General features: G+C 36.9%; 1 protein-coding gene across 3 annotated transcripts in view; it reads left to right on the top strand.

Moving 5' to 3' along the window:
• LOC122827889 (netrin receptor UNC5C-like) overlaps positions 1-24,361 on the top strand; it is a 193,340-nt gene that overhangs the window by 115,013 nt on the left and 53,966 nt on the right. For all 3 annotated transcript variants that reach the window (XM_044110982.1, XM_044110983.1, XM_044110981.1), the window contains exon 5: positions 11,965-12,068. In XM_044110982.1, the coding sequence (XP_043966917.1) occupies positions 11,965-12,068 (104 nt within the window). The remainder of the gene's footprint in view (positions 1-11,964; positions 12,069-24,361) is intronic.

Genomic DNA, 24,361 nt, shown 5'->3' with positions numbered 1-24,361 from the left:
TCAAGTCAGCCTGTCTTACACCAGCAGCCATGTCACATTCCAAGCCATTTGAATCTTCCTTTTCCCCCAAATCAGTTCCCAATCCAAAACTTCAGCTAGTCATCTTTACCTTACTAGATGCCAAATTGCATTAAGTGCATTATTATATCGTATAATTGACAATATGTGACATCAATCAATTGCACACGTGTCCTGCTTAAAGTAGCTGTTTAGATAAGTGCTAGATAAAGGTTATTGTGATGGGGAAAAAAAGGAATTTTCTTTCATCCTTACCTTTCTTTTGCCACGTAGACCATTATGGATGTATGCCCCACTGTCCTTCACTTTCTTTTTTTTCTATTTTGGCAGTAATTTTTGCCTTAACCTGATCTGATTACTCTCAGCCCTCTCTTGCGATAACCTTTTACTTCAAATCGACCCAACCTCCCAACCTACCCTGCTTTCGGCTCCTATTTGGATCTGCTGTTGTGATTAAAATGCTTCCTGGCAGCTGGAGCTTGCTGAGCTAAGTGTCTTTTACTTCACTGTGTAGAAGCAATTCAGCATTTCTTTCTTGCATTTACTGCTTTATTTTCATGTCATAGTTCCTTCAATTCTTGTTTTTTTCCCCTCACCTTTTTTACCCTCCTCACCTCATCTCTTCATAGTTTCACTCGGACACTTGTGGTCACTGTCTTGCCTCTATTCCTTATTCCTCAATATCTTTTGGCCTTCTAAATAATAGTGCCATTAACTCTTTACAGTGCTAAGCAAATTGAAAATTTGTGATTGCCAAAGCCATTAATGTGGCTGTAAAAGTTACAAAGACTCAGTCATCTGACTGAGTCTTTGTTTTATTGGACTTTTGGCACTGGAAATGTGTCGAGCGAGAGGTATGGACAACTCAGTTCAACTTTATAAAGAAAAGGAGCCAAACACTGACACTTTCAAGTACTTTCTCAGTCAAGCAACATTGCAGCCAAGTGCACATGAGCAAGTGAAAGACAGACTTTAAATACACGCTAATGTGCACAAATTGTCAGTCACACTCTTTCACCCTGGCAGCTATCAGGTCAAGTCTTTCTCCTTCAATGGATTTGTAATATGCCAAGTCCCCACACATACTCACAGGCATACACACAGCTACGTGCACACACAAATTTACACATACACGCACACACAGACACACATACACTCTCTTCAGTGATGGCAATTTGTTCTGCCACCTTCCACTGAGATGTTTGTGCATAACAATCAAGAGTCCAGACACTCAGGGGCACACCAATAGAGGCAGCTACTTGTGGAAACTGGAAAATCTCTGTCAGTGGGTTTCATCTGATTTTGTTTATGTTGCAAATATCCAAAGTGGATGAATTTATTTTTCCCCTCAATTGTGGCTGAACTAGACCTAGGAAAACATGTCTCAACAATGATTTTTCTTCCCTGGTTTTGGACTTTAATGGAATTTTTTTTTTCCATCATCTGTACTCCAATGTAGGCTTAAACCTGCAGAGGCTTAGAACCTTACACAATCACTTGTAACCCAGCAACAACTGTGCTGGGCTAGCCAACCGTTGTGGTATGAAATTTGCAGAGCAACCACTATAACTGTCTCAATGGCATTTGACCTTTTAAAGCATGAAACTGCACGCCCTCAGTCGCAGTCTCAGCAATGTTTATTCAAGGAAAACTGTCCATGTCTCATTTTTGTTTTCATTTTTCGTTAAACTCATTTGTATTCACGCTGACATTTATGCAAACACTTTTAACAGAAGCCCCGTTTTTGTGTTTCATACCCAAAATGATGTCATGAATGAGTGTTTGGTTTTTGGTGTTGAGGGTGATTTCATGATGGTCACAAACACAATATAAACATTTTTATAGTTATAATCCACAAAGTCTTCCAATGTATGTGTCGGGAAGTGTAGTTATGATGTTTCACCACTGCTGTGAGGCACTGAGCTTTTCCCCAGATGTCAAGAACTGCTTCAGGGTACTCTTAAGCATTAGAGTGGTAAGCCACACTGTTGATTTACTCACACAGAACTCGCTCACTTGGTCTTTAAAGTCCAAGTGTGGGAAATAAAAAGAATAGGAAAAAAACCAAAGGTCTCAGTAACAAAGAGGCAGAAAGTGTCATTGAGATGTCACACAGAAAATTTCTATGAAACGTGTAAGTGAATAGTTGAGAAAAATCACAGGGGATTAAGCTATAAAACATAAGAGAAATGTAAGATTTATAAGACCAGAATATTTAAATAAAATGTTATTACCACTAATTATTAAGGTGGAACGTGAGAACATACTTAACTTAGAGTAAATGTCCTGTGATTTACTCTAACTTAACTGTGCTGTTAACCAAGCATTCAGTGTAATTCTTTTCAGTGACTGACGACAGCTTTGCTATTTAAAAAGCACAACTGACTCTCTTGAGTCATTTAATTGTTTACATTAACTTTGATTTTTCACACATTTTCACATTAAAAAACACAAGCTTGCACAGACCATAAAGACTTTATTCATCTTCTTCAAAAGCCATGGTGATGAGGAAACTAGCCCAGAGGTGTAAATCCAATGGAGGTGTATTCTTATCAGGAAAGTCCGCTTGTCTAGTATGGACCAAAACACATTGCTTTTTTTGTTTGGCGTGGCTTGTTTCCATATTATGCTTTTTTTCAACTGGACTGTCATTTTTTAGACAAATCTATGCAGTTGACAGCCATTGCTGTCATTGGACAGAAATGACAGGGATAGGACAGAGAACAGACCTATAACAAATTCACTTTTGAAGTCCTGTTAGCTGGATTTCTATTGTGCACGCTTGTGCTATTCTTGTAAATGCACAAGCAGCTCATTCACTGCAGATTTCACAATGGGATATTTCTAACTTTGGAACAATATTAGATAGTGTTTGCTGCAATCTGAATGAGAAGATATGTTCTGCCACACCTGTCCCACAACTTGCTGACAGCAGCATCGCAAAGCAGAAGACGGCAGATCAGGTGTGATTTCAGTACATGCAATAATAGCGTTAGCAACACTCATTTTTACCACATTGCTCAGCAACGGTGGCTTGTGAAATCAAAAAAAAATATTTTTGTTGTTGGTTCAGATTGAGACAGGTCTGTATTCACACCAGCAGCAAACCACACTTTGTTTGGAAGCGGACCAAAACACGGGTCTGTTTGTTTGGTCCCCACCGTTGTTTGCTTCAATGTATTCACGCCTACACAAAACATCCAGACCAACAGGAAAAGCAAACTTTTACCAAAAGTGTCAAGTTTGAATACACCCGGTATGTGACATAATTGCAACATAATTGCATGAATAAGAGCCTACACAGCTGGGTTTTAAACTCATAAAACCCAATTACAACCTTCTGGCTGTAAAGTGAAGGAGCTAAAAACTGAACCAGCATCCGCCCCATATCAAAATGATGACTCATAGTTATATTTTTGTTAAGACAAGTTGCTCTGACTGAAGGGACTCATTCTTATAGATACCAGAAAATCACATACTTTGCACTTAATACAGCTGTCTAAAGAGTCCCAAACAACATAGTATCTTTCCCCATGAGCAATCTGGGTCCATAGTGTGATGCTATGTTTCAGCTCAAGGCTCCATCCACAACCTTTGCACAGTCTTTGCATTGACTGTTCTATAAATGTACATACTACTTAGTTGTAGAGATGCTAGAAAATTAAATCTCATCCAGATTACTACTTCTTCTCAGTCTGATCGTTGGTCGTAGATTTCAGGCATCTGGTTGTTAGAATGGTCACACTGATACAACTGATACACTTCCTAGCTACGCCAGTATATTAAGGTGTTTTGTTCATCTCTGAAGATGTGAATCATTGTTAAGCTCAAGACTACAGTCTCAAATGTTAAATGGTTAGAAATTGGTGCCAATTTATTAGCTTAATTGTGAAAACAGAACAGAGAGGGTTGCCTCTGATGATGACTTAGAAAACCCAACATATGTTCAGAATTGAGATAGGACATCTCCAGTAAAAACAAAAGGAGCCCATTTACATTCTGCTCGAAAACACAGGATGATAGGATGCGATCATAATGGTTTAGTTGTCTGATCTCAACCACAATGATTAAAAAGTTGCACGTTTCCATGGTTGAATTTATTTATTTTATACCCTAAAGAATGCTATGATGACATGCTGCAAGGAAACAAAACTCTTTAAGAATTCTCCACGTTTGAGATAAGTAATGTGCTTTATATGCTTGTATGTCTTTGGTCTGCATAAAAATATAAATCTTTATTTTAAACTGAAGGAGGACCATATCTTGGTCTGCCAAGTTTGGACACACGTTGCTGCTTTCAAAAATACAATGCTTGTGTTTTTGTTTCTGCTGAACCACATAGAAGCAGTGGAAAAGCTTTCTGCTCAATTTTTGATCCTAACTGAGTGAGCCAGCGCTGCTGAGTACTGGCTCCATGGTAACACATTAAATTGTTTACTTTTTTCAAAACCTGACTTTAGATTGAAAGACCTTGTCTGATGTCTTCAGCTGATGACAGGTTGTGCAGTGTTGGAATGACAGGGTGGAGAGTTCAGCAAAAGAATTGGTGAAGTAGAAAGACAATCTTGAAAGTTAGTGAAAATGACCCTCTTTATAGCCACATTGAAAATATGACGTTCAAAGTCACAGTGTACTTTCATGTCTTCCATTTTGATATTTTGGAGCGCTACAGGCATTTTGAAAGGAACTTCAAGTTTAAGTGATTAAAGGTTGACAATGTACTTGAATGCTTCAAACACAAACAAGAGAGCGTTTTGGATTTTTTTCATCAAGGTAAATTACTAGGATAAACACTAAACACGTTACTGCATCTTTTAAGAGGTACAATCATAAATGATGTTTGATATTTATTAGAGCAATAACATGAATAATGTTCTTAACCTATGAGAGAAAAAAAAAACAAGCTTAATTGTTATTGATGTGAAATATCATGTGTGATTGTCTTGACAATTATTACAGGGTAGAAAAAAATATGGGACCTAAAAACCTTTATTTGTTTCCCTCTTTGTTTCCCCTTTGGAAGCGACTGGAATATAATAAAACTAAATGAAAACTGACACTGTTGTTTGTGGCTGGGTGAAATTAAATTGCTTTTATTTAATAAAATGCCATTTATGAAATTAATGATCAAATAAACCACCACGAAGACCTCCATCACAGAGACGTGTGAACAAAACTGTAAAGTAATGGAACCACATACAAGATGAATCCAGATTTTTGCTAATACAAGATGTACATCTTTTGTACAGTGATAACAGTGAATTATGATTTGTTTGTTTCCTCTTATGCTTGAATGATTTTCTTTGTGCACTATAATCATTTAGATGCAGCCCATAGGTTCATCTTGTTAGTTTTGTTATTGTATTTCAAATCGTTGCCATGTGGTGGTATGTTAGGTTCTGCAGTTTATTTTGTAATCTGAAAGCTGTTTTGTCATGATTTTATTACATTAAAATTGTTCAAGCCTCACACATCAGTTACTTTGTTTCTCCAAAATTAGCACAGCTACAGCAAATTGGCAATCTGGAGCTTGTACGCACTTTGTGCCAGAGGATATGAGCAGCGCGGGCCTGAGCCTGATTGACAGTCCAAAGTGTTTTAAAAGAAAATAACAGAGATAAAAGAGCAGAAGGAGCAAATAATGCTTAGAATCACCCTCTATAGACATGCTAACTTTCATAATTTTAAACTAGTAAAGTTTACTCGGCATTTCTTTTTTTTTTTTATTTTGGTCCATGATTTTGTTTGGTTGATTAAAATGTCTTATCAGGTTTTTCTCTTTACTTTTTATTCCCAAGAGAGAAAAGAGCAAAAGGAAAACATAAAGCTTAGAATTGTTTTATATAGCTAGTCCAACTTTCATGTAATTATAAACCAGAAACAAAGCTCCCCTCGCATTTCCTGTTTTTTGTTTTGTTTTTGTATTTTTTCTTTATCTTGGTCTATTATTTTGTTTTGTTAATTAGACTTTTCTCTCATTTTTTTTTCTTCTATACTTTCTATTCCCAAGAATCTCACATTGCTTTTTATTGCTTGAGGAGCTGCATCAGGGGGAAACTGTTATGATGTGGAATGGGCAGCATTCATGGCAGAGACACCCATTTAGGATAATTGCTCCGAAATGTGCTTATGTAGATTCCCAAGGCAACAAGCTAACCATAAACATAACAGTTTTAGTTGAGTGATGGACGTTTTAGGTGAAGAAGGAAGGAGGTGGAAAGAGACACACACAGGGACAGGAATTTGGAAGGTGCCTTTATGCAAGGGGAGACTATTTATTTATTTAATATTTGCTGATGCTGCTAAATGGTGGACACCAAGTTACAAAAAAGAACACTTCACCTGCTCCTAACTGTTGTATTTCTAAAATGCTTCTTAGAGAAGTATATATTGGATTTGCTGATATCGAATGCTGGACAGTGCTACTTAGGGAGTGAAGTGGGGTCAGTGAATGAGCACATCTGTCACTTCTGCCCTGTGAAAATATTTCCCTTGAGGACACATGCAGAAAACACACACCTTCTACTGTTATGAATTCATGGTACCCCTTCAACTTCAACTTGTGTCACCTTATTGTCTTTAAAATGGAAATATGCAAGAAAAATATGTCCTTCTTATGTCAGCTGGCAGAGTTAGTTTTCTTCAGCCTCCTGTCTCACAAATGTGTGTCTCTTCATCCCCAAGCAGTTTGCTTTAATCTCCTTTACTTTCATTCTCAATCTTTATTGAAATCAACTCACAGCCAACTTCTCATTTCTCCATCTCCCATCCCAATTAAGACCAGGAAATTGTTCCTAGAATTCCTTGGCTCTGGAAAAGTGTGTCTCGTCCAGAAGTCACTTTTCTTTCTCTTTGTGTCTAGAGTTTTTTTTATTATTCTAATTTCTTGTTTCATGTGTTACTGTACCTGCCTGCTTGCTTTCATCTCCTCTGTGCAGTTTTCTCTCTGTGACACTACCCTGCTTTCTCTAACGTTCCAGCTTTGTTTTTTAGCTACCCACACAAACATGCATTCGTGTGGGTAGCCATGTGGTGGATTTAGGACTAAACCTTTTGGTGATTACTCCCATAATGAACCATCATGCTCTGTTCAGTCTGTCATCCCCCAGAGGGATTGATTGCATTATGAAGTTATCATTCAGCCTGAGACATACTCTGTGTCCTCGTACAACTCACTTAACCAATATAGCTGTACACACAGAATGGGTAATAAGTTGATTTATATTGCACATAATGAAAGCTTGCCTTGCATTGCAGCAGTTATACAGGCACATTTTGGGAGTCCTTAATGCTTTTTGAGCAGCATGTCACTGGAATTCTAATGAAACCGGTTTAGGCTTATTGCTCATATGGATTTAAATATGGAACATTGTTTTTTATCTTTTCACAACTCTTCCAAACTTCTGTAGTCATATTTCAAACACAGAAGCTTTTTGCTTTACACAATTCAAATCCTGCTACATTCTGCTTATGCTTCCTGTCTGATTGATTTTCTTTGCCTTCAATGCAACTCAGGGTAAGTTTGCAGGTCCTTTGCAGTTTTGTACCCAAAGATTGTCAGTTCATCCTGCCCTACCACCATTTTCTATTTGCTAACAAACCATTACATACCTGCCTGCCTGCTAATTAGCTCCTGGATCTCTACCATTCGGTACCAACATTTTACCTGGTCTTACATGTGTACATATCACAGCTAATATTACTGTTTCTGTGGCTACTAGCAACATTAAATGTGACTGCAATCAAATTTTTGTGTGAACAGTTTGCGACCCCAAAGCAAACCATATCCACAAAAGAATAATATAGATGTCAGACAGTCGCACTCTGTTTATGGACGTAATAACAGATTCCACCTTATGTGGATGAATTTTAAAGTTGTTGAGCAAGGGGAGCTGACAGCATTTTAAAATATTTTTTTCAAAATTATAAAGGAGGAAACTGATACAAAGAAAGCACAACTAACAGCAATGACCTTTTGTGGGGCATTGACTTTTCTGCATTGACTCTGCAGAAAAGTCTGTTTGGATGCAAAATCAGAACCAATAGTGACAGACTTCTTTCAATAGTTCAGAATTTTTATAATTACATTTTCAGCTATTGTTTACATTTGGATTTACTGCGCCTGGCTTCTGATGGTGCAGAATTATGGCAAATATCTCACATTCAGCTGGGATTTGACTGCACTAAATAACTGGGATCAAATAGGAATATAAGTAATATGTGGAGTTAATCTGTCTATGTGATTGAATGGATTTGATTATATTTTTCTGGATATAAATTGGATTTGTCTATCTACTATAGTGTCTTGTAACAACCTTTGTTATTGGTTTACTCCACCACAGTACACACTACTGTATACACCACAGTATACTTTATGCAGAACATGTTAGACATTTTTATGAGTAACTGTCCTCAACTGAGTTGTGGGATATATTGCTATAAAACTGTTGCTGATTGTGCCAGTGCTTTGCATTTTTGTATTTTTACAATGTTGTTCATTTCGTAACTAATTGGGTTTTTTTTTTTTTTTTGGAGGGTAAAAAGAATCCATCTGCAGTAAGATGTTTTGCAGTGACCACAGCTTTATATCCGCCCTTAGAACTGATGATTTTGAGCAATGATTCATGCTGTATGTATAGGACTTGGTCTACGAAAATTCCAATTGAGGATTCCTAAATTGTGAGCAAAAAAGAAATTGTACCCACAAAAAGTCAGTGTTTTGCATATGATTTACAAAGATCCATCCATCCATTCATTTTCTGTTCATCCTTGTCCCTAATGGGGTCAGGAGGGTTGCTGGTTCCTATCTCCAGCTACGTTCCGGGGGAGAGGCGGGGTCACCCTGGACAGGTCGCCAGTCTGTCGCAGGGCAACACAGAGACATACAGGACACACAACCATTCACACACACACTCACACCTAGGGAGAATTTAGAGAGACCAATGAACCTGACAGTCATGTTTTTGGACTGTGGGAGGAAGCCGGAGAACCCGGAGAGAACCCACCATGCACAGGGAGAACATGCAAATCGAACCCAGGACCTTCTTCTTGCAAGGCAACAGCTCTACCAACTGCACCACTGTGCAGCCGATTTACAAAGATTATGAGTGCAATTGATTGTACAAGCAAAAGTGGTGCCAACCACCCTCTTTTCATGAGGATTTTGCATGTGCTGCTGGTTACTGGCTCATCATAAAGAAAGTCTGAGGATGGAGTGGCCATAAAAGAAAGATGAAGTAGAAAGTCATTATGTCAGAGGTTTTATAACAACAACAGCAGCTCACAGCAGTGGGCAGCAGCATCCCCGTGTATTGTACTTTGCGGTCCCCCTTTTTAAATAAGGGGATAACCATCCCAGTCTGTCATTGCAAGGGAACCACCCACAATGTCGACGCAATATTACAAAGGTGTGTCGACCAACACAACCCCATAATTTCCAGAGTCTTACCGAACTCATTCACCCCTGGGACCTTGCCACCGAGGAGCTTTTCAACCAGATCAATGGCCTCAGCACCAGAGATTGGAGAACCTGACCCAAGGTTCGCAGACTTTGCTTCCTCTCTAAAAGACGTGGAAGACTGGAAGGATTGTGACCTGTACATTTATATACCACACATAATACTTCATCTTAGATTTCCACAGCTTCTAATTAGAACCTTGACAACATTTAACCAGTTTAAGTTGTACTGATATATGTGGAATATTTAAGGAAACTGAACTGGCAAAACTGTTACATTTTTTAATATAACATATGTTGTATGTTGAGCAGGCATGATAAAAATATATAGTTTCTAAAATGAGGCATTTTTAAAGCAGCATTTTCTTTATTTCTCCCTTTAACCTTCTACTTCTTTCTGCCGTCCGCATGAAATTTCCTGACAGCAACTTGTAGTCAACCAGTTCAATATTTAAAAAAAATGTTCTGTCTGCTCTGGATGTACCTGCAAATGGTGAACTACTGCTGACACTTAAGGTGATTAAGAGCACACTTGGGAACCAGCAGAGTAAAGAGACACAAGGATAGACATGCAGCAGACACTGCATGTACTGAAAGTTTTCTGAACACTTTTGAAACTTAAGGGCAAAGGACAGAACAGTTATTTATCACACCTTTAGGTGTGTCTTTTTTAAACTTAAGTTTAAAACACATAGATTTAATCTCTTGCCTGAATTTTTCTTTAGCTTATTGCACACCAAGGATTCTCCAACTCAATGTGTAAAGTTTCAAATTTGCTTTCAAGATCCATGGTCAGAAACAACTGGAAAACCATTTCATCCAATGTTCTTAGAACTTCTAAAGAAAAAGTGACACACACCTGTAGCTTTAAGTTTTTGACTCTAAGTTACACTAACTTTGGACAGTAATGTGTAATAAGCAGGCTAATTTTGTAAGAATCTTCAACTTAGCCAGGATCAAATTAATTACTTTTGATACCTCAAAAAATTAAGTGTCTTTCTTTAACCACATGAATAAAACAATAAACAAACTGAAAATTAACACCTTAACTCCAACCTTAAAACAACTGAGGTAAAACTTACAGATGAAAAGTAATCATTTTCCAGGGTAAGAATATACAAATGCTTTTCTTAGTCACATATCAGTCATGAACCAGTTTCACCTTTAGTTTCAGTCCAAGTCATTGGGGAGAATTGGCACAATGAAATCTCATATTTCAAGCAAACTCTGTGAGAGTTATCTGCTTTCAGCTATTCCTACTTCACCCTCATCATCTGCTCCTATAGATATCCATCACATCATCAGACTGGTCCCATAAATACAGCTGCCTGCTAAGCCTTGCTACACTGTCACTTATATCACATTACAGTATGCTTTATTAGCTTCTCCTGTGACACGCTAATTATTTTCACATGTGGTAAACTCAACTTTCCCAGTAGACGTATGTCATTACAAAGTATCATGAGGCAGGAGAATAAAAGCCTGAGCCGGATAGTAAAGAATTAATCTTTCACACTCAGTAAATATAAAATAATTCTATCTAGAAAAAAAAATACTATGACAGTGGTGGCAGTCACCATCAAAGAAAAAATGTCAGTATTAAAAATACTGTGGTACATTTTTAAGAAAACAGTAAGATGAAAAAGGGAATTGAAAGATGTGTATGTCCATAATAGTTTAATTCTACAATTGTGAGCCTTTTTCTCTCAAAGTGAATGAAAAAACATCTTAGCTCCCAAATCATTCAGCAGGAGAAAAAGCTACACATTCTGTGCTGCTTTGTAATGCTGTCATTTATCACAGCATGCAAACCATTACTGTGAATCATTTATTGTCTTTGGCTTGCTGGAGATCCCTGAACTCTGATGGAATCTACAAAGACAGAAAGTGAGGATACATTTAGTACATAGTTATAAAGAGAAAGCCACACAGCAAAAGTGGCAGATGGGAAAGTGTTTGTGGTTTTATGTGGATTCCAAAAAACAGGTTATCTTTCGAGATCAGTAGTATTGTTGCTAAGTGTTTTCTCTTGTTGTAAACTAGGAAGGTGTGAGAAGCCACTGCATGCATGACTGAGTTAAAACAACTATAATTAGTCTGTCTCCTGACTCAAGAGTGAGGGTAAGACTCGGGTTTGTACTGACATGGCACATCCTCTAAACTGGTCTTCCTAAGTGCTGAATTACTCTTTAATTTTATTTTATTTAACTTTTTAAATGTATTTATTAATGGGTACCTTATCTTCATATTTGAGTAGTACTTGATACATTTTTATTTATATTTCTGGAGTTTATTTGACAAATAAAAATACATTTGGGGTGTTGCTTTGTAATGCAACATTTAATTCTCTAGCACCACCAAAATATAACATATAATTTAAGCTTCTTTTCCACTGCACAACTTTTACCTACTTTTAGCATAATTAAAAAGACACTTTTCTCACTGCTATTCCTTGATTGTCATTATAAAATGCTTCCTTCTCTCCTCAGACCTGAAAAAATCATTCGAACAAGAGCCCCTTGGAAAAGAAGTGTCGTTGGAGCAGGAGGTGCTGCTACAGTGTCGTCCTCCGGAGGGCATTCCAGCTGCTGAGGTATGTGCAATATTATCGTTAACCTCCTCCTGAGCTGAAAGGAAACTAAGCCGTGAGATCAGGAGAAGGAAGTCATTGATGGAAGAGAGTGACAGAATAAAAAAAAAAAAATGATAGCTGATATATATAGATAGAAGTAATCATATGGAAAAAGCCTAGAAGCGCTACAGAACTAAGAATTGTATCAAATGCAGTACTTTTTAAAACTTTTTAACAGTGTTTTTCAGGAGTGGCATGAAAATGTTGCATGTTCTATTTCACATACCATCATATAACATACTGTTTATTTTTATAAAAATAAAAAAACAAATCTGTTATATGATCCTAATACAGTATTAGTACTGTAGTAGTAATCCACAACAGTACATTTTTTTATACATGATCTAACTTGTTGCCTTTTTCGATAGATTTGCCTAAAATAATTTTGGGTATACAACACATTGTGTAACACGCATACTTTTACATTATTCAACAATAAATGGGCTGAATTGCCACAGGAAGAAACAACCTTAATTCTGTTTTGACTGATGGATGCATGGAAGCTCTGCTACATGTTTGAACTGAGACCCTAAGGGTCCCCAGAGATCCACTTTGAGGTCACCTTAAACCCATTTAAGGAAAACAAAATAGGAAAAAGGTCAGTGGGGGTGAATCATAATCAAGGTACTTTAAAGTGTTAGGCAGCATGAAACATATTAGAAATTACTACTTTAAGTAAGCAAGCATATTTGCTCACTTGTGTGACCTAAACTTTGTAACAAACTAACTGCCTCTTTTACAGCAAACATTTAATTATGTTTGTGGGTAGCACATGAACACAATGAACACAATTATATTCGTCAAGTGCATTATCACGTTGACATTTCATTAACTTATAAAGTTGACCCTGTAGTAGGCATTTATTTTGGGGCCACTTAGGTCACTTTAATTCTCAGAGTGATGGATCTACATCCAAACTATTTGCTATGCAGATTGTTGTTTAATTTCTCACTTTCAGATGGTTTGTACCTGTATGTATGAAAAGTCATTATTTCATCTATGCATTTAGTCACTGGGGAAGTGGAGTGACCCCAGGCTCCACTTTGAAAAGTGTGCACTTAGAGAAGGCGTCGCTGGCGGATGGGGAGTCTCTGAATCAGGTTTCCATCCTCAGGGTTTGATAGTCGTTTGCTATTGCACTTAAGTACATAACTCCCCTAAGAGAAAAGAGAGAAGGCATATCAGCATACAAATTGAGAAAGCATGTAGGAGAAAATCTAAGATGGAGGTGGGGTAGGAGAAAAGGAAGACAGGAAAATCAGATTTTTTGTTTTCCCTTTTACAATATTGCATCTAGTTTACAATAATCAATGCGACTAAAGATAAACACATGGATGAGTTTCTCTAGATCTTGTTGAGACATAAGTCCTATGACATTCAAAGATAAAAACTCTGATTATTAGTCAGTTTTTGTCTTTTTGTTGTCTGGCACCTATTCTCACTCATGCTCAGTTCCTTCGGAGAACAGCTTCCGCACTAATGACTCATTATCACTTCTGCCTTATCAGCATTTTTTACTGCATTTTATATTTGACAACTGTTTGAACACATTTGTGCAGCAAAAATTGTATGGACATAGACACACACACACATGCACACGCATACAGAAAAATAAAGCTACTTTTCCATTGTGTTCAATTTGCTACCTTTTCCAGTCGTCTTACTCCTGTCATAATGGGATTTCAGGAAAATGGATTGGTCTGTCTTGTCTGTCTGCTGAAGCTCTTTAGAGGGATTTGGATTTAAAACCATCTGAAGACCCTTGGTTGTAACCCTGACTATTTTTTTTATTGCCCTTGATTTTCTGTTTTTCTCTGTTCTTATCACATCTTTTCTCTTTGCCATCAGCTCTGTTGTTCTCAGTTTTATTCGCTCCCTTAGGCCCTGGCTACAGTTTCTCCAGATTTTATGTTTTATGGATACATATTTTTTCCTACTTCTGTGAAGAACAACTGTGTATCCAATCCAGGGATAGACAATAGGGACAAAAACGTTAAGCGTATGTGTTGTGTTTTTTTATTGCTGATGCAATAAAAGTGATGATAAAGTTGTTTTAAGATACTCAATAAATATAGATATATGCACCAAAAACTTTGGAATCTGTTTTTGAATCATTTTGATGATTGTGTCTACTTAAGTGTAATTCAAGTCACAAATATAATGACTTTAGTCTTGACTTTATGAACTCGTGAAAGACTGTAATTCAGACTAACGCAAATGATGACAAGTGGAGTTGCATTTTTTAGCTGAAAATTCACCACTTGTGTACTTGAACCCCCTTGACTGCTGGTGGTGGTCAGAAAGCCCATTGGTGCCGATTGCATAGCAGCTTTGCTTCTGTGAGTTTGCCCCAGGGCAGCTGTGGCTGCAGTATGAATCTCTGTGTCAATGGGTGAATGACTGAATGTAGTAAACCGCTCTAGTCCTCTGAAACATTTACCATTTAAATATCTTCCACTTTACACAAGATAATATTTATATCAAGTTATGGAAGAGAAACATTGAGATCTCCCAAGGAGCTGATATAGCTAGTATGTGCGCTTGTATTCCTAGAAGAGCTCTTTTTATTACAGGTATTTCGTATTTATCTGACACAAAAATATGCAGTTATAAAGAGTGTCATGCTAAAATAATAGTTGTCTAAGAAATGCATATTTTCTGACAGACATTGTTTCAAAAAGAGAGAAGTTAATATAGAAAATATGACCATAGTTCTTCTGAATAACAATATTTGCTGTGAAAAGCAGCACTTTCTTAACACCTTGCTGCACTTGTCAAATATATTCACCTTTTAAAAAGCATTCATATGTAATGGGAATTAATTATTGATTTTTACTATTACTTACATGAATGTTAAATTCAGTTAAATTTAAATTTAAAGTTTAGACTTTGAGCCTTGACTTGGAATATGCAAATTTCGACTTTGGACATGAGTTCAGACTTGCATGTCTTGGAACTTGACTCGAAACTGGAGAAGAAAAAAACAAATGATTTACCTAACATCTCTGCATGAGCACAAGCAGTGAAGAATCTCTACTTTATGAACAGAGTGTAATGTTTACAACTTGAATCCTCCTTCTCTCACTTTTTTTTTTAAATTGACAGCTCTCATTCTTGGTGTCCTGTGACCTCTCTTAAAAACGTTCTAATATTAGTGACCACAGTCGCCTTGTGGACCAGTTGACGACTGTGATATCCATGTCTTACTGCCCAGCTGGTACCTGACTGTCAACATGCTGAAGCAAAGTCTTTACTCCCCAAACAAACATGCTTAAAATTTACATTCACACTCATAAAATGTATAACAGCAGTCAAATGCCAACCCTCTTCTCCTATTGACATATGCAATATGTGTGCATTTAATATATACGATGGGAAAAAAATGCGTTACAGCATGACTAGAAGTACACAAACGGACAGGTTTAAAAGATAATTTTAAGTCAAACTAATTGCAGACAGCAAAGAAAATGTATACACACCTACATGCTGCTGCCTCATTTTTACTCTCCTCGAACAACACCTTTTCTGTGAACTGAAAGTCTTTACTACATGCTTTTTTATACCTTGCATTCTGATCCTACTTTGGGAGACAAGTTGGGATGTTAGGAAATCATACAGATGCAGCTAAATCTTCTTGATTAAAGAGTCTGTAAATTCAGTCGGCTGTCAACAGTTGCAGCTGAACGTTTACTTTCCATAAACTATCCTCACAGTTTGGTTTAGTTTTTTTTTTTTTTTTTCATCACTGAGATCTCAAGTCCATTGACAGATAACACCCTGAAGTAGCTGTGCTAAAAGTGAGCAGCTGTTTGAAATTTGGAACTGAGCCACAGTCAGTTCAAGTGTATACATATCGCACAAATGTTGTGAGGCCCATTAGGACTCGAAGGCAGCAAACTGACAGCGATAATACATATATCTTCTAACTTAAAAGAGTCCCTGTCACCCCAGAGGGTCAGGAGAGTCAGTGGACTGCACACGACAGGTGGAGTTATAGATTTCTGCATTCTGGTGTGTGTGTGTGTGTGCCTGTCTGCATCTGTCTGTTTTTGAGTGATCACCCCAGCTGCACCGAAATAAACACATCAATGTGTGGTGACAGGCGCTCCACGTGTCACTAAGGCACAAGCACGCACACACTAATGCATACACAAAAGTCAGACAGTAACTTGATATGTTTCTGGAGCCTGGTCAAGTTCCTGTCACATTCTTAACCACTTCATCCACCCTCTAAATCAATGTAGTTACTGAGATGATGGCTTTTGGCCACTCCTTAAATGTACTGTGGCATAACATATTTAAACCACAAAACAATTAATTCCTTCATTGGAGTGTGCAGCATGTTGGCGTAGGTGTGCGCGTGGGCGTGTGTGTGTGTGTGTGTGTGTGTGTGTATTTTCTATAAAACCAGTCATTCAAATGTAAGATTCAGAAAATGTTCTCCTACTGGAGGTATGTCCACTACTGCTGTTTTATAGCTCAAGGATGGCAAAAGAAATATATTTTATCTTCAAGCATGCTGCACACACACTCACACATCTTCCCAGGGGGTGACAGGCACATCTGTGCGTTAGTGAGGTCCCATGAGGTTATCGCACTCATGGACAAACAAACCTTCACAATGACCATTGGTGCCATTTTTCTAACAAATGCTCATGTTAAACAGTGTCAAGTAGGCTTGGACAAAAGCATTTGCCTAATCATTTGGGTATCTTTGTGTATATGTGAGATTGTGTGATGAAAACTGTAGTAGATTTGTCTGTCAGAAGGTATCAGTTTTAGTGAGGCAAAAACTTACAAAGGCCTCCTTTTCATATATTTAGAGTAAGCTGAGTAGGACTGCAACTACTGATTATTTTGCAATTGGATAAATCTGTCAATATATTTATTATTATTCTATTAGTAAATGGTTATTTTCAAGTCAGTTCTCTACTTTTAATATTGTGTCAATTTACAAAATGTACTTTTACAACAAGACACTCCGATCATACAGATAAAATAGGATGCATTCCAAATTGATCCTACTTCTCAAAAACTGCACTCAAGCTCTGTTTATTATTCATATTAGTTAAAAAGTTTTCTATCTAAGGAAACCTAGCATGTAGTAAAAACATTACTGTCATTGACTTTGAAGTAATCTCGCACACATAACAGTGGAAATGAAAACTCCCTTTAACAGGGAGAAACCTCCACCAGAACTATGCTCAGTGTGAGTGGCTATCAACCACAACCGACTGGGGGTTTGAGAAGACAGAGCATACACACAAAAAACAAAGTACCACTGATCCAGACGTTCTTAATATTTGAAAGAAAAGTAGTGAATGTAGTAGCTACTTTAGTGGCTTCATTTAGGAGAGAAACACAGCTAAGCAGATGAGCTTTGAGAGAGATTTCAAGTCTGTATCGTAGGACGAGAGGAAGCACGAAGAGCTATGACAGATGAAACTCAGCCAGTGTCCATATCTTGGAGAGAGACAGTGATAAACGGTGAAATACAATGCCAGATGGATCATCTATAAAAGGAGAACAGATTGTTGACAGCACCAACTCAACTGATTGCTCCCTTCCAGGAAGAAGTCACAGCTAAACTGAATTACCAGATTGGATGTAGCTTCTAAAAAGAGTCAAAGAAACAGAGAGAACATAAAGTTATTATTCTAAATAACACAAGTAATGCAAAACTGGAGAGTAGTAGGAAAATAAAGTTGGGTGAGGAAAAGGGGGCAACATGTACTCCTACAACCTAAACCTATTGACCAGGAGTCAAGTCCTGCAACTTTTAGATAAATATTTCTTAAAATGAATGGGTCAGTACCAGACCTCTGCAGACCTGATGAGGGAATTTTGCAGTTAATTCAGGTGGGTTGGATATGAAATGCATCTAAAAGTTGCAGCATGGTAGATCTCGAGGACTGGTCTTGGAATGTTATAGAGGTTTAAATAAATAAATCCCAAGTCCCCCAAAGGGTCGGAGAGGACTCTGCTTGAGTTTTTACCCTGTGCGCAGTCCCTGCGGGGTCAAATTGACCTCGCGTGTGCTTTTACAAGTTTTTTTTGTGTGTGTGTGTGTGTGTGTAGTTTTGATTGACAAAACACACCCTTTGCTTCTCCGTTGTTTGGCTGAGCTAGTTCTGCACAATTTTACTGTTGTCATTCATTAGAAAAAATATCTTGTACTATTGTTATTATTATTATTATTTTTATTTTTCCTATAATGTTAGCACTTTTTCATTGTTAGTGTGAACATGTCTGATGTTGCTGTTACACCTAATTTTCCTTCCTGTGGGACAATGAAGGCTATTTCTATTTGTATTTCTCTATTTGTCTATAGTTAGAATTTCTGAACAATACCGGGTTGAAAATATGTAATATCATATTTGCATTTTCTTTTAAATGAAATGTTTTCACCTCTGAACCCCAGGAATTAAAATTGCATCAATAGAAAATGCGTACACAATTGTAAGCTTTGCTTGAGTGTATTTATGTTTGTGGTTGTATGGCTGTTTTCTATGTACAAAAAAAAACAATTTCTGTAATGCTGCTTTCCCAATAGATACTTACCTTAATCCTCTTTCAGCTGGCATAGTAAGCTCCACAGCTCATCTCTCACCACACTTTTATGTTGATCCCCAACCTCTGTCAGAAATCATCACCTTAATCCTCAGATTAGTCAGCAATCTCTTTTTTATTTCAACTACCTGGGTAAATTATTGAAAAATGCCGTTGCTCTGGTTTATCATTGAAGAGTAATTTCCAAATGAGGAAGATGAAATGGAGCAGCTTTTTCTTTTTTTTTTCATTTTAGTTGTAACTGTGGTATTGTAGGGTGTTGGCAACATGCAGTAAATTTATAATCTCCACATAAAGATCAAATTATGCATTTGATATTTCTGCCCACTATGTGGGATACAAGTGGATATAAATCATGGTTTATTTTTTTATTCCACCTTAGCTAAGTGTAAAAATGCCAGACACACAGGCACAGGAACTGCAAATGTTTACAGTAGTGTGGGGAGTGTAATCTTCCTATATTATTGATAAGGTGTACTTAACTTCAGGGATGAGGCAAATTGCACCTTTTAGACATCGGATCGGACTACATAGAGCTGCAACATGAGGTTTTTTTTTTCTTTGCAAGTTGCTTTCTTTCTTTTTGAATCTTTAAACTCTCTTAAGATTGTCACAATTTTTTTTTATCAGTTTTCTACGTTTCTACATTTTCTACGTAGTGCCTTGATAAACCAATGTAAGCACTGCTACTTTTCTACTACATCATATTTGGGAATAATGGATAAGATTGATAACTGCTAAAAAGAAAAAAAGAAGAACCAAAATTACTTTGGGTAATATCTTTTTCTACATGAATAATGGTGATTCTAGGGCATTATACATGGTATTTGAAAATCCTTGTCACTGGTCACAATAATATGGACTGTACACAGACGACCACATGAGGAACATGACAGACACCTGATGAAACTTTCATCACACAGTCCTTACAGTGGAGGACCGTTGAGTGAATTGACTAGTATTGAGAGCTGCAGGTCTCAAATATTTTACTTGTCAAGTATTCCATCAAATAATCCATCACACATTCAAGTAATCATGTAACCATGTACTATACTAATTCTTCTTAACTTTTTCTCCCAGGTCTTGTAGTTAAATATACAGTAAGAGATGTGCTGTGCATTTTCAAATGCAGACAGATTAAGATTTCTTATTTTCATTTTCAGTACCTGCACTGCTCTCACTTAACACTCGACCATCACATTTAAAACATATGTCTGTGCTTTAAAATATGATCCGCTTGTCTTCAAAAGTATGTTTCTGTGTCGCAAATACCTTTGAAAAGATGGTACTGCATTTGCAATAAATGTAGAAGCTATTTTTTTCTCTTATGTTGACTCCAATCACAGCACTTACATTAAATATGTCCATCAGCTAGACCACTTCCAGGAACTATCAATTAAAATACAAAGATGGAAACTTCCCGTTATAGAGGCACTCTGTATTTTGTCCTTTACTGACAACTTAACTCACGTTATTTTTTTCTTTCGCTACTTGAAGTGGGCAGGAAATATGCAGGCCAATGATCATTCACTCTTTCAGCTCTCTGTGGTCTGAGGTTTGAGTTGTTTTGAAGAAAGGATGTTTTTTGTGTGTGTGTAGATTGAGGGTTGAGTGGGTGCTTCACTCAGAAGTATGTCAGCAAGGTATAATGAAGGCATTTGTGTGGATCCCCCTCATCACCTCACCCTCCCAGCACACTCTCAAATTAGAAGGTCCCAATCTTTTCCCTCTCATTACCTGCTCAAAAGCTTTTTTGGGGTTTGGTGCGATTGTGTGTCTTTGGCCTAATCTCTTTCAAACATGTTAAAGAGGCTTTTTTTCAATCATTATTTTTTTTTTCACTAAATTCAATACTCGAGCTGCAGCTACAAGTTCTCTGTGTGACTAAATTTGTACTTCTGAATATCTTTTTTTCATTTCTCTCAATTACTATTTCTGTCTTTCTGTATCTTATGTTGTTTACCTGTCTTGCTTGTGATTTTTTAGAATGTTCTGCCTCTCTGTCATTCTCATAATGTCTTAGTTTTTTCCCTCCCTCTTGTCTGTCTTGACATAGTTTGAGACAAATCTGAGAAGTGACATGACTACATAGAGTGTACTGCAGCTACCCCTGTTGCCCTTGGCAATCCTGACAGTGTTGTCACAGATGAATGTGCACACTGTTTTGACTCTCCGTGTAGAGTTGTCAAATAACAAAATGTGTTCCTGTTCTGTTGAGCTTGGGAAGTTCTTAGACCTTGTAACGCTTCTTGGACAACAAAAAAGGCTTTTCAATTTGTAATTTGTGTGAGAGTTTTTAGCACAAGTTGATTTGTTATAGAGGATGAAATGAACATCAAACAGTAATTAGGCTTCTGGTAGAAATTGAGAGATAATTTTATATACTTATCCACTTGACAGTAAATTCCTCATCTGAGACCAGGATTGAAAAAAATTTTAATAAGCCTGGGCTTTAAATAATTGCTGCCAATTAATTGCATTTCATTCACATCACATCATCATTCGCTAACGTAATCTTAAGTGAATTATAAAAGGAGGTTATCATCAGTGCAATTAATGTTTTTATTCTCGCTTGATTTTGAAAAGTATCTGTGTCTGATGGCACCACATGTGAAACATTGGTACAGTAATATTCTGCTGAGAAGCCACCAATCCATGTGGTGCTCTGCTACTTTCTGATCCATATTTGTGGCAAAATGATACAAAGACCTCTCTAATACATTTGTGAAGTGCTTTTGGTTATTGAAGTCTGAAAGGCATTTTTCTTTGCAAGATTTAATTCAATAGAATGTTAGCATAATTATCCTGAAGATTTTTATGATTAGAGAAGCTTCTCTTGTCAGAACTCCAAGTGCTATGCATCACCAAGCTTTTAACAATAAAATTACACATCTTTATAGAAACCTATTTTTGCATTGACATTATGAGATATTGTGTGCAGAGAATTGAAAAATCATCATCAAATTGATTTTATTGCCTAAGGTGAAGAGGTGTGGATGCTTTCTTGTAGCACTCTGAGTAGAATCTCAATTCTTTGTGGTCAGTTTTATTTTTCTTCTGGTGTACAATTAATTTATTTTAGAAAAACTAGGATAAAAAGGTCTGTTGGTGTGGAAAAGTAAGATATTTCTCTTCAGGTTAGTTCTCATTCATTCATGAATAGTAAATGAATTGAAGAATGCAACACAAATGAACAGGATGGTCTCAAATAATTCATCTGACCAAGCTAATAAAGCAAAGCTGATTTTGTTATTGGGTGGTTTTAATAACACTGGAGAGTTTGAGAGTCAATTAAAAAGGATTAGCATGCCCCCAAGCAGCTCAGAGCCTCTTCATGCTCTAATGATTATGGAGTGTCATCAGAACTCCTACACTTTACAGTGAATCAGCTTTGACATATACAAACATAGAGCTTGAGTGTGGATAGTTTTCTGTTGCTGTGTTAGACCTGTTTCCAGCTGGTCATGTTTCCAGGGCGTAAACTGTGTTTGGGCCAATGGAATAGACTGTGGGTTTTCCCTGCTTCCCCAAAACCCTATGCAGGAACAAAAGGTGCTTTTAGAAACTGCCTGGCTGCAGACTTTTCATCATGGTCAGTACTTAGTGCTGTAACACCCTGACTAGCAAGTTTAATAGTTTGAAAATGTTCCTTTAGATTGTGTTTGGTGACTTTTTTCCTCGTTCTTTTACTTATTGGTTAGTCTTTTTCAATTTGCTGTTTAAAATTTAGTTAAGAGCTTCTTCATCATGTTTATATCTCTGTTTTGATAAGTTTAATGAAGTCCATTAAGTAGTTTGAGGAGTTTTCATTTATGTTTTTTTTTTTTCAATTTTTATCTTAATCTCTTTTTCACATAGTTCTTCTCTCTTAACTGTCTTTATTTAGTAGTTTAATGTTTGCATTGAATATGTGATTTTAAATATGTCACCTGGTAAGGCAATCTTGTTGAATGCAGGTCTACATCAAAGATGAAATTATTGACTTAAAAATACATGAATAAAGATTCAATCAATGTGCCCTGTGTCACATTGAATTAGTCTCATTTGGAAGTTTTAATCTATTTTATATGAAATGCAGCCTAAACAAGTTTTCTTATTTTTGAGACTGTTATGAATTATGCATCAGCTGAGATTTACAAACTCTCTTTCATTCCTTTGTGAACATTCTTGTTTTACTTCTTAGGGAACAAGAGAGCTCAGTAGAAAAGGCAAAATACATCATTGTCCAAAGGCGCAAAACAGCATGGACATAAATACAGAGAGCAGAGACATGAAAACTTTCACTGCACTGACCCATGAGTCTGCACAAGGCTGTTCTATAATTTAGTAACTTGTCAGTCATTTTAACACTTGTTCACTGCTGCAGGAGAAAAGTTCTAGGTAAAATGATGACTATGACAGGCCTAACAAAATTCCCAAAACTGTAATAAAAGGTTTTTGTAGGATTGTGTTAAGTTCAAAGAATCTGTAGCATATAAATTGGTCAGTAAATAATATTTAGTGCTTAATAAACTTTCTACAGCTGTCTGCAGGTGGATCATTATAAGTAATGGTCCACTTATAATTCCTTTTAAAGTATATTAAATTCAAGTGCAAGAACTACCTAAAGATAAAAAGTAACAAATAAGTCAGTTGTCAGTAGATTTTTGTAAGTTTAATCTTTTTATATTACAAACTTTTATTCCCTCTATGACAAGCTCAAAGTGGCTCCCTTTTGAACTTTTACCTGATGGTTTTTTAGGTGTTGATTTTAATTCCAGCTGTTACTGGGTCGGTGTCCGTTTGGGAAAATGTTCCCTTGACATGTCTGAGGCGTTGAGTGGAGTTGTGTGTTTTTGCGACTTGTCTTTTCCTGATTTGAGTCAAGGGCTTTATTTTCCATTTTTACCACCCAAACACCCCCATCTTAACCCATCAGTGCTGTTTTCCCAGAAAGTGAATATTTTGTGTAAAAAGGTTTTCTCATTAGTTATTTTGCATGGTTCTGTGTATCAGTGTAGAGGCTGTTCGGCTTTCTTCGTTCTCCATCAATATTTGGTTTTAAAACAAATTAATTGCACGTTTTGTAAACAGTCATAAACCCAGCAGGCCCTCGGGTGTTGAACATGAGAACTTGAAGATAGGATAGAAAGCAATGATGAGGAAATTCAGAATATTAAAAAAAGAGTCTCAGTTTTTTCTGTATTTTAACGATCCATTGGAGAAATTTGTCTCTGCTTCCTAGATTCACAGGTAAGGCTCATCTGCCTTTATGTCTGTATTGACAGCAAACCCCTGGTGTCATATTTATTGTGTTCTTAAATAGCTTGTGCCCTAAACATTTAAAAAATACTTTGGATTAGTTTCCACATGAGTCATGTAATTCACCCAACGGACCAGGATCATCCTCTGTATCAGCCACAGTGGCTTTTGTCATTCTTACACAGTCTTTTGTGGTCTTTTTCATGCTTTTCTAACTTCCATTTCTAAGTCATGAGTCTACGCTTCTTTTTTGTGCTTCCTGCACATCTTTTTCCCATTAACTCACCAACCACCTGCACCATGTCTCCAAAGGACAGACCATCAATCAATCTTCCACAGTGGTAGTTCCACCATGTAATGCCTGGCTCCTCCTCGTGAAGAAATGAGTTGGAAAAATTAGCAAAAGCTGGTGTTGGATATTTCATGCTCACACACATTTTCAC

This window comes from Gambusia affinis, linkage group LG03, assembly GCF_019740435.1.
Source record: "Gambusia affinis linkage group LG03, SWU_Gaff_1.0, whole genome shotgun sequence".
Lineage (NCBI taxonomy): Eukaryota > Metazoa > Chordata > Actinopteri > Cyprinodontiformes > Poeciliidae > Gambusia > Gambusia affinis.
The sequence above is the reverse complement of the archived record's forward strand: the minus strand, read 5'-3'. Positions and strand labels throughout refer to the sequence as shown.